Here is a 17370-nt window from a genome sequence, read left to right on the forward strand (position 1 = left end):
CTCCAAATCTAGCACCTATCCTGGTTCATTAACCAGTACCAAATCCAATGTGGCCTTGCCTCTTGCTAGCCTATCTACATACTGTGTCAGGAAACCCTCCTGCACACGTTGGACAAAAACGGACCCATCTAAAGTACTCAATCTATAGCGTTTCAGTCAATATTTGGAAAGTTAAAGTCCCCCATAACAACTACCCTGTTACTTTTGCTCCTATCCAGGATCATCTTTGCAACCCTTTCCTCTACATCTCTGAAACTTTTCGGAGGACTATAGCAAACTTCCAACAGGGTGACCTCTCCTTTCCTGATTCTAACCTCAGCCCATACTACCTCAGTAGACGAGTTCTCATCAAACGTCCTTTCTGCCACCGTAATACTGTCCTTGACTAACAATGCCACCCCTCCCCCTCTTTACCACCTTCTCTGATCTTACTGAAATATCTAAACCGCGGAACCTGTAACAACCATTCCTGTCCCTGCTCTAGCCATGTGTCCGAAATGGCCACAACATCGAAGTCCCAGGTACCAACCCATGCTGCAAGTTCACCCACCTTAATCCGGATGCTCCTGGAGTTGAAGTAGACACACTTTAAACCACCTTCCTGCCTGCCGGTACACTCCTGCAACCTTGATAGATAGATAGATAGAGAAATACAGCACAGAACAGGCCCTTCGGCCCACGATGTTGCGCCGAACTTTTGTCCTAGGTTAATCATAGAATTTTGGACAATTTTTCATGGCCAATCCACCCAACCTGCACATCTTTGGACTGTGGGAGGAAACCGGAGTACCCGGAGGAAACCCATGCAGTCACGGGGAGGATGTGCAGACTCCACACAGACAGTGACCCAAGTCGAAATCGAACTTGGGACCCTGGAGCTGTGAAGCAATTGTGCTTTCCACAATGCTACCGTGCTGCCGGTAGCATTGAAACCTTACTCATGACCTCACTACTCTCAACTAATAGGAAACAAAGAAATGGCAGAGGAACTGAATGGTTACTTTACATCAGTCTTCATGACGGATGTAAAGTATCCCATCCCACCAGTGGGATGCCAGAGCTCCAGGAGAATCAGGGGGCAGAGGGGAGTGCAGTGACCATCATTAAGGAGAAGGTTCTGGGAAATCTGAAAGGTCTGAATGTGGATAAATCACCTGGACCGGATGGACCACATCCCAGAGTTCTAAAAGAGGTAGCTGAGGAGATTGTGGAGGAAATGGTGGTGATCTTTCAGGAATTACTGGAGGCAGGAAGGGTCCCAGATGACTGGAAAGTGGCTGATATAACACTGCTATTTAAGAAGGAAGGGAGGCAGAAGACGGGAAATAATAGGAAATAATACCCTGACTTCTGTCATTGGGAAGATTTTAGAGCCCATTATTAAAGATGACATCGCGGAGTACTTGGAAGTGCATGATAAAATAGGACTGAGTAAGCACGGCTTCATCAAGGGGAGGTCATGTCTGACAAATCTGTTAGAGTTCTTTGAGGAAGTAACAAGGAAGTTAGATAAAGGAAAACCAGTGCACATGATTTATTTAGATTTCCAGAAGGCCTTTCACGAGTTTCTGCACAGGAGACTAAAAGTCCATGGTGTTAAGGGTAAGATCTTGGCATGGATGGAGGATTGGCTGACTGGCAGAAGGCAGCGAGTAGGGATAAAGAGGATTTTTTTCATGGTGGCAGCCAGTGCCTAGTGGTGTGCCTCAGGGGTCTGTGCTGGGACCACAACTTTTATCAATATACATTAGCGATCTGGAAGAAGGAACTGAGGCACTGTTGCTAAGTTTGCAGATGATACAAATATCTGTAGAGGGACAGGTAATATTGAGGGAGCAGGCGGGCTGCAGAAAGACTTGGATATGCTAGGAGAGTGGACAAAGAAGTGGCAGATGGAATACATGTGGAAAACTGTGAAGTTATTCACTTTGGAAGGAGAAATGGAGGCACAGACTATTTTCTAAATCCAATCCAATCCAAATGGGTAAATGCTTAGGAAATCAGAAGCACAAAGTCCTTGTTCAAGATTCTCTTAAGGTTAACGTGCAGGTTCAGTTGGCAGTTTGGAACGCAAATTGCAATGTTAGCATTCATGTCGAGAGGGCTTGAATACAATGCCAGGGGTGTACATCTGAGGCAGTATAAGGCTCTGGGCAGACTCCATTTTGAGTATTGTGAGCAGTTTTGGGTCCCATTTCTAAGAAAGGATGTGGTGGCCTAGGAAAGGGTCCAGAGGAAGTTCACAAGAATGATCCCTGGAATGAAGAACTTGTCGTATGATGAACGGTCAAGGACTCTGGGTCTGTACTCGTTGGAGTTTCGAATGATGAGGGGGGATCTTATTGAAATATACAGGATACTGCGAGGCCTGGATAGAGAGGACTTGGAGAGGATGTTTCCATTTGTCGGAAAAAAACAGAGCACACAATCTCAGACTAAAGGGACGATCCTTTAAAACAGAGATGAGGAGGATTTCTTCAGCCAGAGAGTGGTGAATCTGTGGAACACTTTGTCACTGAAGGCTGTGGAGGCCAAATCACCGAGTGTCTTTAAGACAGAGATAGATAGGTTCTTGATTAATAAGGGGTTGTGGGGAGAAGGCAGGAGAATGGGGGTGAGAAAAATATCAGCCATGATTGAATGGCAGAGCAGACTTGATGGGCCGAGTGGCCTAATTCTGCTCCTATATCTTATGGTCTATCTCTCGGCATTTAGGTTGTTACAACCCCTCACAGGGGAGTTTGTATAACATCCACTTCCACTCCTACACTTCAGATTCTGGGCTACTGGGTTGAAGCTTCCTCCCATATTGAGGTGCTCCGCACAGAATATAAACCTCGACCTGGAAGCAGTTCAGGGAAGGAGACCCTGCGGGGAGTGGAGAGGAGTGATTATTGTGAATAATGTGGGTTGTACCTTGTCATTCTGGCCTCTTATGGAGTCTTTACCTGCATCTACAACACAAGTCACTTCAGATTATTGTACCAGAGACTCCTACCAGTGTTTTCTACAATTGTGGGAGCATATCAAAACATAAATAATAACAGAATTTACAGTGCAGAAGGAGACCATTCGGCCCATCGAGTCTGCACCGGCCCTTGGAAAGATCACCCTACCACACCTCCCCTATTCCCATAAGCCAACCTAACCTTTTTTGGCCACTAAGGGCAATTTAGCATGGCCAATCCACCTAACCTGCACATCTTTGGACTGTGGGAGGAAACCGGAGCAGCTGGAGGAAACCCACGCAGACACAGGGCGAACATGCAGACTCCGCACATACAGTGACCCAAGCTGGGAATTGAACCTGGGGCCCTGGAGCTGTGAAACAACTGTGCTAACCACTGTGCTACCATGCCACCCCAATGCTAGTCAATGTAATGTCACAGCCCTCTAATGAACCACAGCTGTTAAAACACATCTATGTTACAGTACAGAATCTAACAATGAATTACTTACCTGTCAAAATGTTCCTGATTCCTCACCAGGCATCCTGCAGTGGTCACAAGATTTAATTTAGGGCTTCCAAAATTAGCACAGCACACAGAAATAGTGGTGTGTGTGTGTTGGGGGGGGGGGGGGGGGGGGGGGGGGGGTGGGGGGGGGGGGGGGGGGTGGGGGGGGGGGATTTCTTATAGGGTCACAATGACAACCCTAACCTCAGAAGAAGTGCGTTTGGTGTTGTACCCCAAGACCTTCTGGACCCGCTGGAAAACCACACTATAGGGGAGCACATTTGAAGGCATTGCAAATTTAAAATTAGAGCAAAGAATTCCACCTTTTCATAATTCCTGAACCCATCACCGAATTAAACATAAAATATATCCTTTGAGTTGACTGCATAATTACAGAATGCTACACAAGTTTATCATTAATGATTTTTAATTAGGTTTTAGCAAAATGTGCCTCTTATAGATTTTGCCAATGTTTACCTATCCATTTTGAGAGGGTATAAATGTTCAGAGAAGCATTAAACATGGGTGATGTCTGCTTCCACTGTAGATGCTTTTCACCTGTTACAAATTAATTCATATTACCAATAGTATTAAACTGAGAAAAATAAGTGTTTTGATTAAAATTTACAAAAAATCTTGTGGAAGTTAATTTTGCACCCATCTAAATTCAAATTTGTGAGAAGCAATACATTTGGACAGACAAAACAACAAAAAGGTGTTGTGGATTACATGAATGCCCAAAACATTTCCTGAAGTTATGCTTAAGCAGTGCCCAGAAAATGCTAATCTTTAGGGAAATATTTTGTCTTATATTAAAAAAGGCTCAATAATATTGATTGTGAGTGAATATCACAACGCTAGTGAAAAGCATGAAGGGCTACAATTATAGTTGTATAGATCAACAGGATCAATATAATTTGTGCATTTAATACAATTGATTAAAGAATTGTCTTGTCCCATTTCATACACATTTGTCTTCAGACATTTACCTAAATGTTGAGGTTCCATCCATTTTGCCACGTTGAGACAGACTTTCAGGTTTTGGTCTATAGTTTTCCCGGGGTTTGATATCTCCATAGGAAGGGTATTTATCATGGTATTCAGTCAGCAGACAAGGCTGCAGAGTCTTGTCAAAGAATCCTGTTGACATATGTGGACAGTGATGCCGCCTGTTAAATGAAAAGGAAATAAGATTAACTTTTTAACAGATGTTTTTTATCACAAGCAGCAGCAAAAGTAAACCAAATGCCTTCAGTGTGCTTAAATGATTTTCAATACGTCACATAGTGGTCCAGAGTGCAACCTAGAAATTGCTTATTTTGTGGAATTTGTTGATCCTCACTTAACAGAAGAATGACCCAATTTAAATGAATGGGGCAAGGCTTCTTTTAAGAGCATTGAGAAATGTGTTAAATGTTCATAAAAGTATGTGTTCTATGCTCATATCATTAAATTGAATGGCAAAGCAATGCTGCAATATAATCTTCACAATTTGTAAATATTAGGAAGTGAATGGAAATGGTAAAATAAGTAAAGGATCAATATTGGGTTGGATTTAACAGTGTAGGTTTCCCACAGATTTTGCTGTATCAGATCATTTTGTAAATAGTATTATGCCTCATTTTGAACTGATAAATAAAATATTGTAATCACATTTGCTAATGCATCAGAAAGATTGTTTTAATTCTTTTATGGGATGTTGGTATGCTAAGGCCAGGATTGTTGCCCATCCCCAATTGTCCTTGAGAAGGTGGTGGTGAACTGCCTTCTTGGATCGCTGCAATTAGTCTGGTGCAGGTGCTATTAGGAAGGAAGTTCCAGGATTTCGGTCAAGGAAGTGTAGGGACAGCAATATAGTTCCCAATCAGAATGGAGGGTAAATTGTAGGTAGCAGTATTCCCAAGTGTCTGCTGCCTTTGTTCTTCTAGGTGTTAGAGGTCACTGGTTTGGAAGGTGCAATCAAAGGAGCACTGGTGGGTTGCTGCAGTGCAGCTTGTATATAATATATATACTGACCTGCTTTTATAGCCACAGTAACTATATGGCTGGTCAAGTTCAGTTTCTGGTCAATAGTAATCCCCAGGACGTCGATGATGATGGTATTTAACAATGGTAATGCCATTGAATGTGTTGGGCAGATGTTAGATTCTCTGTTGTTGTTGAAGGTCATTGCCTGGCACTTGAGCGGCACAATTGTTAATTGCCACTTATGAGCCTAAGTTGTCCAGGTCTTGCTGCATATGAAATGCTCTGCGGCAGCATATGAGGAATTGAAAATGGTACTATGGGGATGTCATAGAATTTTTTTTATAGAATCATAGAATTTACAGGAAGCCATTTGGCCCATCTAGTCTGCACCGGCCCTTGGAAAGAGCACCCTACCCAAGCCCACACCACCACCCTATCCCCGTAACCCAGTAACCCCACTTATGCTTTTTGGACACTAAGGGGTAATTTAGCAGGGCCAATCCACCTAACCTGTACAACTTTGGACTTGGGAGGAAACCGAAGCACCCGGAGGAAACCCATGTAGACACGGGGAGAACGTGCAGACTCCGCACAGACAATGGCCCAAGCCGGGAATCGAACCTGGGAACCTGGAGCTGTGAAGCAACTATGCTAACCACTGTGCTACTGTGCTGCCGACGTCCTAGAATTGAGATGATTGGCCTTCAGTAACCATATCAATCTTCCTTTCTTCTAGTATGATTCCAAGCAGTGAAGAGTTACCTTTGATTCCATTTCACTTCAATTTCGCTGGGGTATCCTGATGCCACATTTGGTCAAATGCTGCTTTAATTTCAAGGGGAGTCACTCTCACTTCCCCTCTTCCATTCAGCTCTTTGTCTGTGTTTAGACCAAGGATGCAATTAGTTCAGGAGCTGAGCAGCCTTGGTGGAACCCAAAATGAGCATCAGTTATTGCTGTGTAATTGTCACTTGACACCCTCTATCGCTTTGCTGATGATCAAGAGGTTGCTGATGGTGTGGTAATTGATCGGTTTGGATTTGTATTTCTTTTTCAGGACAGGTCATTCCAGGGAAATTTTCCACATTGCCAATGTTGTAACTGCATTTGCAATATCCAGTGTCTCCAGCTGTCTCTTGATAACACATGAGTGAACTGAATTGGCTGAAGGCTGGCATCTGTGATGATGGGAATTCACGGGGTAACCAAGATGGATTATTCATTCTTTACTTCTGGCTGAAGATGGTTTCACATGTTTTAACCTTATCATTTGCACCAATGTGCTGGGGTCCCCCATCATTGGGGATTGGGATATGTGTGGAGCTCCTTCCTGTACATCGTTCCATTCATTTTGATATGGCAGGACCACAGAGTTTTAATCAAATTAATTGGTTGTGGGACTGCTTGTAGTTTTTTTTTCTTGTTTACCTCTCAGGGCAGCACTGTAGCACAGTGGGTAGCACTATTGCTTCACAGCACCAGGGTCCCAGGTTCGATTCCCAGCTTGGGTCACTGTCTGTGCGGAGTCTGTGAGTTCTCCCTGTGTCTGCGTGGGTTTCTTCCCACAAGTCCAGAAAGATGTGCTTGTTGGACATTCTAAATTCTCCCTCTGTGTACCCAAACAGGCACTGGAATGTGGCTACCACTGTAACTTTATTGCAGTATTAATGTAAGCCTACTTGTGACAATAAAGATTATTATTATGTAGACACAGTCAGATAAGCATTCCAGGACAGTGCCAGTTTTGTCAGTATTGTTGCTGGCAAGTCACTCCTGGTGAAGAATTTTGAAGTTTTCCCCACCCAGAGTACATTCTGTTCCCTTGACACCCTCGGTCCTTCTCCTAGTGATGTTCAACTTGAGGAATACTGATTCATCAGTTGAAGAGGTATATGCAGTATGTGTAATCAGCAGGTCAGTATTGTTGCTGGCAAGTCACTCCTGGTGAAGAATTTTGAAGTTTACCCCACCCAGAGTACATTCTGTTCCCTTGACACCCTTGGTTCTTCTCCTAGTGATGTTCAACTTGAGGAATACTGATTCATCAGTTGAAGAGGTATATGCAGTATGTGTAATCAGCAGGAGGTTTCCTTGCTCATCTCATATTTGACCTGATGTCATGAGACTTAATGGGGTGCAGAGACAATGTTGAGGACTTCCAGGGCATCTCCCTCCTGACTATATTCAATTGTGCTGCTACTGTTAGTGGATATGTCCTGACATCTTCCATTTTCAAACCATATTTCACATTGTGTTTGGGCAGTTTTGCTATTGACTTTAGATGGCCCAAACTCATTTTACTTGGGAATAAAAATTTCAATACACCTTTCCTTAGTGAATGCTGGAAATGTAAGTAGCAAAAAGGAAATGTAATATGTGCCAAAGTACAGCACATTGGAATTTTACTCTTTCCAATAACTTGGTTTTATATTTTGCTTTTGATGTAATAAACTGTCCATGGACATTTCACAGGAGTTTGACACCGAGCCACATAAGAGAGTTGGTCAGTGACGTTTAGTGAGGGAATTCCAGAACTTAGAACTTAGGCAACTGAAAGCACAACAAATGGTGGAACTAAGGAAAGTAAAAGAGGTCAGGGCGGGGCTGGAGGTCCCGGCGGGATGGAGTGGCGTGAACCACTCCGGCGTTGGACCGCCTCAAAGGTGCGGATTTCTCTGCACCTTTAGGGGCCAAGTCCTAACCTTGAGGGGCTAGGCCCACGCTGGAGTGGTTGGCGCCCCGCCGGCCGGCGGGAAAGTCCTTTGGCGCCACGCCAGCCGGGGCCAAAGGGACTTCGCCGGCCGGTGGAAGTCCGCGCATGCGCCGGAGTGTCGGCGGCTGCTGACGTCATCCCCACGCATGCGCAGGAGAGGGGGTCACTTCCGCGTCCGCCAACGCGAAGGCTATGGCGAACGCGGAAGGAAAAAAGAGTGCCCCCACGGCACAGGCCCGCCCGCCGATTGGTGGGCCCCGATCACGGCCAGGCTACTGTGGGAGCACCCCCCCCGGGGCCAGATCGCCCCGTGCCCCCCCCTCCCCCCAGGACCCCAGAGCCCGCTCGCGCCACCTGGTCCCGCCGGTAAGGTAGGTGGTTTGATTCCCGCCAGCGGGACCGGCATGACAGCAGCGGGACTTCGGTCTATCGCGGGCCGGAGAATCGCCGGGGGGGGGGGGGGGGGGGGAGGCGCCGACAGGCATGGCGCGATTCCCGCCCCCGCCAAATCTCTGGTGCCGGAGACTTCGGTAGAGGGCGGTGGGTTGGAGAATCCTGCCCCAGATTTGGAGGACTGTAGTAACCTTATTACCAACAGAACCAGCAAAGGAAGGGAAATTTCTGTCTGGGCTTGATTCTAACCTAGACAGTCGTCTAACCCACTGTGCTATCCAGTCCTTTGGAAAAACATGTTAAATTTGAAAATCAATTTCTTAGACTTGATGGGGATACCATGAATAATTATAGCAGATTAGCAAAATAGTTGAATTGCATTACAAATTCAATGTTAAATTAAATAACCACAGTACCCATGGAAACATATTTCCAAACTGTTGAGTATAATTGAGCTGACAAAGAGTATTTGGCAGCAAGTGAACTGAAAACCATGTACAGTAATTAATCATAACACAAGACAGAAATAGATTAAGTTTGCACTTGCATGTGTTGTCATATCAGTTGAAATTAAATGCTCTTGCGGTTTCTTGCCAATCATGACTTCAGCTTTATTTATGTTTTTCTGAGTCCTGAAATTATTTGGGCTTATAATAGGTGTTTTTATATAATAGAACAAATGTAATATTGGTTAAAATATATAAAGCAGTAGCTTCCATTTATTTAGTCATTGCAATAATAATAATCTTTGCATTTGTGATAAATTCATTGTACAATTACCTCATTTACAGGATGGTCGATACTGGAATTTTTGTTATTGACAACCATAATGACAAATTCCTTATATTTAGCACTTTAAATGCAAAAATATCCTGCAACATTTAAATAATAAGCAATCAGAACCAAATGCTGAGTCAAGAAAGGAGAATTGGGGCAGCAGGGTAGCATGGTGGTTAGCATAAATGCTTCACAGCTCCAGGTTCGATTCCCGGCTGGGTCACTGTCTGTGTGGAGTCTGCACGTCCTCCCCCTGTGTGCGTGGGTTTCCTCCGGGTGCTCCGGTTTCCTCCCACAGTCCAAAGATGTGCGGGTTAGGTGGATTGGCCATGCTAAATTGCCCGTAGTGTCCTAATAAAAGTAAGGTTAAGGGGGGGTTGTTGGGTTACGGGTATAGGGTGGATACGTGGGTTGAGTAGGGTGATCATGGCTCGGCACAACATTGAGGGCCGAAGGGCCTGTTCTGTCCTGTACTGTTCTATGTTCTAAGACAAAACGTTTTGTGAAAGATATTAATGATTTTAAATGGAGGAAGAAGAGGTGTCAAGGGAGAGAAACATAGGATCCAATTAGCCAGCAAATCAAACTACATTTACAGAGTCACAGAATTTTTACAGTGTAAAAGGAAACCTTGTGTTCAACATGTCTGGACCAGTTCTCTGAATGAGTATAAATTAGTCAGCAATTGTGGGAAAACATTCTAATTAATTTATCTTTAAAAAATAGCCACATTGGCCTGTTTAAAGAGAGCTTAAAGTATAATTTACAACATTTAAATAATAATGTCTTATGGTCTCTTTGAACAAACATCCTGGGTCAATTTTAACTAGAGGCACAACATTCTGAGTGACTGCTGGTTAATACTGCTGCGAAGTCTGAACCATTCTGAGGCCTGGTCCTGAATTACCGATTGTGAAATGGCTGCGCCTCTGTGGGAGTTCCCACAGCGAGACGTCCTGTAGGTCAGGCCAAGGATTGGTGGGGCCATCCGGCAGCTGCCTTGCGTAAGCAAGCAGTGGGCCAGAGATTGACTGTGTGACGAAGTAAAGGGAGGCTGACACACACATCCTACCCATGGCTGGTCCATGTTTTGTGCTTGACACTTACTGTGCTCTGAAATGGACTAGCAGGCTGTTCAGTTGTATGAGCTGCTCAACCAAGCAGTCATAATAAGACCATTTGGAAAAGCAGAAGTGTGGTTATCTGTTCAACCTGCTTTTATCGGTACATTTGTCAGATGATCTCATTATGAATGCCTGGCTGAGCTGCAAGAATGGCAAATGGCTTCAGTTCAGCAGGGATCTGTTCACTCAGTTGCAAATGGGAGTTTTATCTTTGTATGGTTGCCATTGTTCTGACCTTGTTATAATCCAGATATTCCTTTGAAAAGTTTTTTCAATGCCTGTGTGTTTATTTGGACAAGATTAAGAAAAATGAAATGGTTCCCACTATGTGTATCTTGATGCCTGTGATTGATTGACAGTATTATGAGAAGGTAAGAGGGGCAATGTTTTTCCAAGTGAATGTTTAATGGCTGTTTGTCTTTCTCATGGGCATTTCAAATTTTACTCTAAAATAATCGCAATATACTGAGGATGCTGGAAATCTGAAATAAGAACAGAAAGTGCTGGAAATACTCAGGAAGACTGGAACCATCTGTTGAGAGAGAAACAGAATATTCACAATACCCTCTGAATTTTCCCATGCTCACATAGAATGATCAGTTGTCCAGCTGAGTGTGACTACCTGTTCCCATTCTTATCAATTCAGCCATAGTCAGAGGATCACCAGCTATGGCTTCTCTTCCTGTTCCAACACTGTTATCCCTGTCATCCTAAAATATATCCTGGTGCTCTCTTGACTGACATCATCCAAAAACTCAATGCCAGATTTTGTGCGATGCTGATGGTATCAAGCTCCAACACCTCTTCTTATCCCCTTCAATGCCTCCAGGTTAAGTCTGCTTAATTGCCTGACATTCAGTACGGGTTGAGCAGATTTCCTCCAACTAAATATTGGGCAGAACATTGCCTTCAGCCCATTAAATTCCATTGCCTACACATCGATTCCATCCCCTTCCCTGGTCAGTTGTGATACTGAAGTAGATGTTTGACAACCTCAGGGTCTATTTGACCCTGAGCTGAACTTTTTTTTTGAAATAATTTTTATTGAAAAATTTTGAATGTATACAACAATAACGCACCATAGTAAAATACCAAAAATAACAATAATATTAAGAATCATAAACATTCGCCCCACCTCCATGAACACAGCATTTTAACAATAACGCAAATTAACACAATATAAAGTTACAGAATAGACACTACAATAAGGAACACACCCCCCCCCCCCCCTCCCCGGTTGCTGCTGCTATTGACCAAGATACCTATCTTTGAGCCAGGAAGTCCAGAAAAGGCTGCCATCGTTTATAGAACCCTTGTATTGATCCTCTCAGGGCAAATTTGACCCTTTCCAGTTTTATAAATCCCGCCATGTCACTGATCCAGGTCTCCACACTTGGGGGCCTTGCATCCTTCCACTGTAGCAGAATCCTTCGACGGGCTACTAGGGACGCAAAGGCCAGGACACCGGCCTCTTTCGCCTCCTGCACTCCCGGCTCTACCGCAACTCCAAAAATCGCGAGTCCCCACCCTGGTTTGACCCTGGATCCAACCACCCTCGACACCGTCCCCGCTACCCCCTTCCAGAATTCTTCAAGTGCTGGGCATGCCCAGAACATATGGCCGTGGTTCGCTGGACTCCCCGAACATCTGGTGCACCTATCCTCACCCCCAAAGAACCTACTCATCCTAGTCCCAGACATGTGGGCCCGGTGCAGCACCTTAAATTGGATGAGACTAAGCCTCGCACATGAGGAGGAAGAGTTGACTCTCTCCAAGGCATCCGCCCAAGTCCCGTCCTCTATCTGCTCTCCGAGTTCCTCCTCCCATTTAGCCTTCAGCTCCTCCACTGACGACTCCTCCACCTCCTGCATTACCTTATAGATGTCAGACACCTTCCCCTCTCCGACCCACACCCCCGAAAGCACTCTGTCCATCGTCCCCTGCGAGGGCAGCAAAGGGAATCCCTCTACCTGTCGCCTAGCAAACGCCTTTACCTGCAAGTATCTGAACATGTTCCCTTGGGGAAGGCCAAATTTATCTTCTCCCAGGCCCGCAAACCTCCCGCCAATAAACAGGTCCCTCAATTTGCTGATGCCCGCCCTTTGCCACCCCCTAAATCCCCCATCCTTGTTCCCCGGGATGAACCGATGGTTGCCACCCAGTGGAGCCTCCATCGAGCCCCCTGTTTCCCCCCTATGCCGTCTCCACTGTCCCCAGATTCTTAGGGTCGCCGCCACCACCGGGCTCGTGGTAAACCTCTTAGGGGAGAGCGGCAACGGCGCCGTTACCATGGCACCCAGGCTCGTACCTCTACATGACACCATCTCCATTCTTTTCCACGCTGCCCCTCCCCCCTCCATCACCCATTTACGCACCATTGACACATTGGCCGCCCAATAGTACCCCAGAAGGTTGGGCAGTGCCAGCCCGCCTCTATCCCTCCCTCGCTCCAGGAACACCCTCTTCACTCTCGGAGTCCCATGCGCCCACACAAAGCTCAAAATACTGCTAGTCACTCTCCTAAAGAAGGTCCTGGGGATAAAGATGGGCAGGCACTGAAAGAGGAACAAGAACCTCGGAACACCGTCATTTTGACGGACTGTACCCTCCCTGCCAACGATAATGGCAGCATGTCCCACCTCTTGAACTCCTCCTCCATCTGATCTACAAGTCTGGTGAAATTATGCTTGTGAAGAGTCCCCCAGTCCCTGGCCACCTGCACCCCCAGGTCCCTAAAGCTCTCCCCTGCCCGCCTAAGTGGGAGCCTACCAATTCCTTCCTCCTGGTCTCCAGGGTGCACAACAAACACCTCACTCTTGCCTAAATTTAATTTATAACCTGAAAAGGTCCCGAACTCAGCTAGCAACTCCATCACCCCCGGCATCCCTCCCACCGGGTCCGCCACATACAGTAACAGGTCATCGGCATACAACGACACCCTATGTTCCTCTCCACCTCGCACCAAGCCTCTCCACCTCTCTGAATCCCTCAAAGCCATCGCCAGCGGCTCGACTGCCAGTGCAAACAACAAGGGGGACAGGGGGCAACCCTGCCTGGTCCCTCGGTAAAGCCGGAAGTACTCCGACCTCCTCCTATTCGTGGCCACGCACGCCATCGGGGCATCATATAGCAGCCTTACCCATCTAATGAACCGTTCACCAAATCCAAACCTCCCCAACACCTCCCATAGGTACCCCCACTCCACTCTATCGAAGGCCTTCTCCGCATCCAGCGCCACCACTATCTCTGCCTCCCCCTCAATCGCCGGCATCATGATGACATTCAACAATCTCCACACATTCGTGTTCAGCTGCTTTCCCTTCATGAAACCTGTCTGGTCCTCGTGCACAACCCCTGGCACACAGTCCTCTATCCTGGTGGCCAGGATTTTTGCCAGCACCTTAGCATCCACGTTGAGGAGAGATATGGGCCTGTATGAACCACACTGCTGGGGGTCCTTGTCCCTCTTTAAAATTAATAAGATCAGCGCCCGCGACATCGTCGGGGGCAAAGTCCCCCCTTCCCACGCTTCGTTGAGTGTCCGCACCAGCAAGGGGCCCACTAGGTCCACAAACTTTTTATAAAATTCCACCAGGAACCCATCCGGCCCCGGTGCCTTCCCTGACTGCATCTGCCCGATCCCCTTAACTAGCTCCTCCAGCTCAATCGGCGCACCCAACCCCTCCACCTTCTCCTCCTGCACCTTCGGGAAAGAAAGCCCGTCAAGGAACCTCTCCATTCCCCTCCTCTCCCCCGTTGGCTCCAACCGGTACAGTTCCCCGTAAAAGTCCTTGAAGACCTCATTCACCTCTACGCCCTTCCGCACCACATTCCCACTCTTATCTCTCACTCCAGCAATTTCCTTAGCCGCATCCCGCTTGCGGAGCTGATGAGCCAGCATCCTACTCGCCTTTTCACCATGTTCGTACACTGCCCCTTGTGCCTTCCTCCACTGTGCCTCCGCCTTTCTAGTGGTCAGCAAATCAAATTTAGCCTGCAGGCTGCGCCTCTCCCCCAACAGTCCCTCCTCTGGTGCCTCTGCATACCTCCTGCCCACCTCCAGCATCTTTCCCACCAGTCTATCCCTCTCACTCTTCTCGCTCCTCTCCCTGTGTGCCCGGATGGATATCAGCTCCCCACGAATCACTGCCTTCAGGGCTTCCCAAACCATCCCCACCTGAACCTCCCCCGTATCATTCACCTCGAGGTACCCCTCAATAATTGCCCGGATCCTCCTACACACCTCCTCCTCCGCCAACAACCCCACATCCAACCGCCACAACGGGCGCTGGTCCCGCAACTCCCCCATCTCCAATTCTATCCAATGCGGAGCGTGGTCGGAGATTGCAATGGCTGAATACTCGGCCTCCTCCATTCTCGGAATCAGTCCCCGACTCACCACAAAGAAATCTATCCGAGAGTAGACCCTATGTACGTGGGAGAAGAAAGAGTACTCGCGTGCCCTCGGCCTCACAAACCTCCATGGATCCACCCCACCCATCTGGTCCATGAACCCCCTCAGTACCTTGGCCGCCGCCGGCCTCCTACCCGTCCTAGAGCTGGACCGATCCAGTGAAGGATCTAATACCGTATTAAAGTCCCCCCCCATGATCAGACCTCCCGCCTCCAGATCCGGGACCTGTCCCAACATACGCCTCATAAAGCCCGCATCGTCCCAATTTGGGGCATACACACTTGCCAGTACCACCTTCTCTCCTTGTAGCCTGCCCCTAACCATAACATACCTACCCCCCTTATCCGCCACCACCTCCGATGCCTCAAACAACACATTTTTCCCCACCATAATCGCCACTCCCCGGTTCTTCACATCCAACCCAGAGTGGAAACCTGCCCCGCCCATCCCTTCCTCAGGCGGACCTGGTCCGCCACCTTCAGGTGGGTCTCCTGAAGCATTGCCACATCTGCCTTTAGCCCCTTCAGATGAGCCAGTACCCTCGACCGCTTCACCGGCCCATTCAACCCTCTCGCATTCCAGGTGACCAACCGGATCAGAGGGCGTCCCGCCCCCCTCCCCCGTCGACTAGCCATAGCCCGTCGACTGCCCGCCCCAGGCCAGCATCCCTGCCCGACCCAGTCCCCACAGCGACACCTCACCTCCGTCCCCCCAGTCCCCACCAGCTCCTTCTTGACCCTACCAGCAGCAACCCGGTATTCCCCTTTCCCCCCCTCCCTTCCCCCCCAGGCTAGGAACCCTCCCAGCCGCGAACCGTCCTCCATTGTACTTCCGTGGGTCAGCTAACTTCTGCTGACCCCGGAAACCCCTGCCAATAACCCGACCCCTCCCAAAGTGGGATCATCCCCCAATCTATCCCTCCTCCAGGCACCGCTCCAGTGCGGGGAAGAACCAGTTAAGGCCCCGCCTCCCCCCGTCACCGTCTCCGCCCCCAGCCCCGCAGCGCGGGAAACCAGAGGAAAGCCCGCGCTTTCACACTGCCCCACCACACCCTTCTGACGCAGCTCCCAAATACCAGCCGCACGCCATACCCCCAACCCGACATAGAATACAACAAACCCCCCCAACCCTCCCCGCAAGATACACAACTCAAACAATGCCCCCAGCAAAAACAAACATAGCAGAACAATACCCCCGTAAATAACCATATCAAAATTGCAAAAGTACAAAAAGAAAAGAGAACACAGCAACAGCAGAATCCAGCACTAAAATATTACAACCGACCCCGCAACCCCCAACCCCTAGTTCAAGTCCAGTTTCTCCGTCCGCACGAAGGCCCACGCCTCCTCCGGGGAATCGAAATAATAATGCCGGTCCGAATAAGTTACCCACAGGCGCGCGGGCTGTAACATTCCGAACTTTATCTTTTGCCTGTAAAGCACCTCTTTCGTCCGATTAAATCCGGACCGCCGCTTAGCCACCTCCGCACTCCAGTCCTGGTAGATCCATACTACCCCATTTTCCCACTTGCTGCTCTTCACCTTCTTGGCCTAGCGCAGCACACACTCCCGATCACTGAACCGGTGGAACCTCACCAGCACCGCACGCGGGGGTTCATTTTCCTTAGGCCTCCTGGCCAGCACCCTGTGCGCTCCCTCCAGCTCCAAGGGCAGATGGAAAGACCCGGCCCCCACTAGCGAGTTCAGCATTATAGCCACGTAGGTTGTCAGGTCCGACCCCTCCAGCCCCTCCGCAAGGCCCAAGATCCGCAGGTTTTTCCGCCTCATGCGGTGATCAAGCTCCTCGAAGCATTCCTGCCACTTCCTCTGGAGTGCCTCGTGCCCCTCCACCTTACTCACGAAGACCACGGCCTCCTCCTCTCGTTCAGTGGCCTGCGTCTGCAACTCCATGATGGCAGCAGCCTGGGTGGTCTGAATCTCCGACAGCCTTCTGTTTGTTTCCTGCAGAGAGCTCAGTACCTCAGCCTTGAAGTCTGTGAAGCAGCGCAGGAGAGCAGCTTGTTGCTCCTGGGCCCACAGCCTCCACTCCTCTGGAGCTCCTCCGGCTGCCATCTTGGATTCCTTCCCCCGTTTTTTCTGGGGAGCTGCTGCCGCTTTTTCCCCCTTTTCACTCCGAGTTTGAGTCATGGACTGCGGGGAGAGTTGTTCAGCACACCTTCCACCACCAGGAGATGTCGAAAAATTTCCGTTTTGGGCTCTAAAAAGAGCCGAAAGGTCCGTTTAAAACGGGAGCTCCCAAATGTGCGGCTTCCTACGTCATTGCAGCCACCGGAAGTCCTGAGCTGAACTTCTGACACCATAATCATCTCCATTATCACTCACACCACCTCCCTTATACCATGCATCTGTTGCCGAAATCCTCATCCATCTTTCTGTGACTCGAGACCTGACTATTCCAATTCTCCCCCAGATAGTGTCCCATCTTTCACACCCCATAAACCAGAGCTCAACCAAAACTCTGCAAAAGCACAAAACTATAAAACTGTTTAAAAGTAGAAGCAGTACT

The 17370-nt window shown here is 48.1% G+C and overlaps 1 protein-coding gene across 2 annotated transcripts in view; it reads right to left on the reverse strand.

Annotated features, from left to right (window-relative positions):
- Positions 1 to 17370, reverse strand: part of saxo2 (stabilizer of axonemal microtubules 2) — a 127436-nt gene that overhangs the window by 38223 nt on the left and 71843 nt on the right. For both annotated transcript variants that reach the window (XM_038814264.1, XM_038814265.1), the window contains exon 2: positions 4445 to 4624. In XM_038814264.1, coding sequence (XP_038670192.1) covers positions 4445 to 4624 — 180 coding nt within the window. The remainder of the gene's footprint in view (positions 1 to 4444; positions 4625 to 17370) is intronic.

This window comes from Scyliorhinus canicula, chromosome 12 (assembly GCF_902713615.1).
Source record: "Scyliorhinus canicula chromosome 12, sScyCan1.1, whole genome shotgun sequence".
NCBI lineage: Eukaryota > Metazoa > Chordata > Chondrichthyes > Carcharhiniformes > Scyliorhinidae > Scyliorhinus > Scyliorhinus canicula.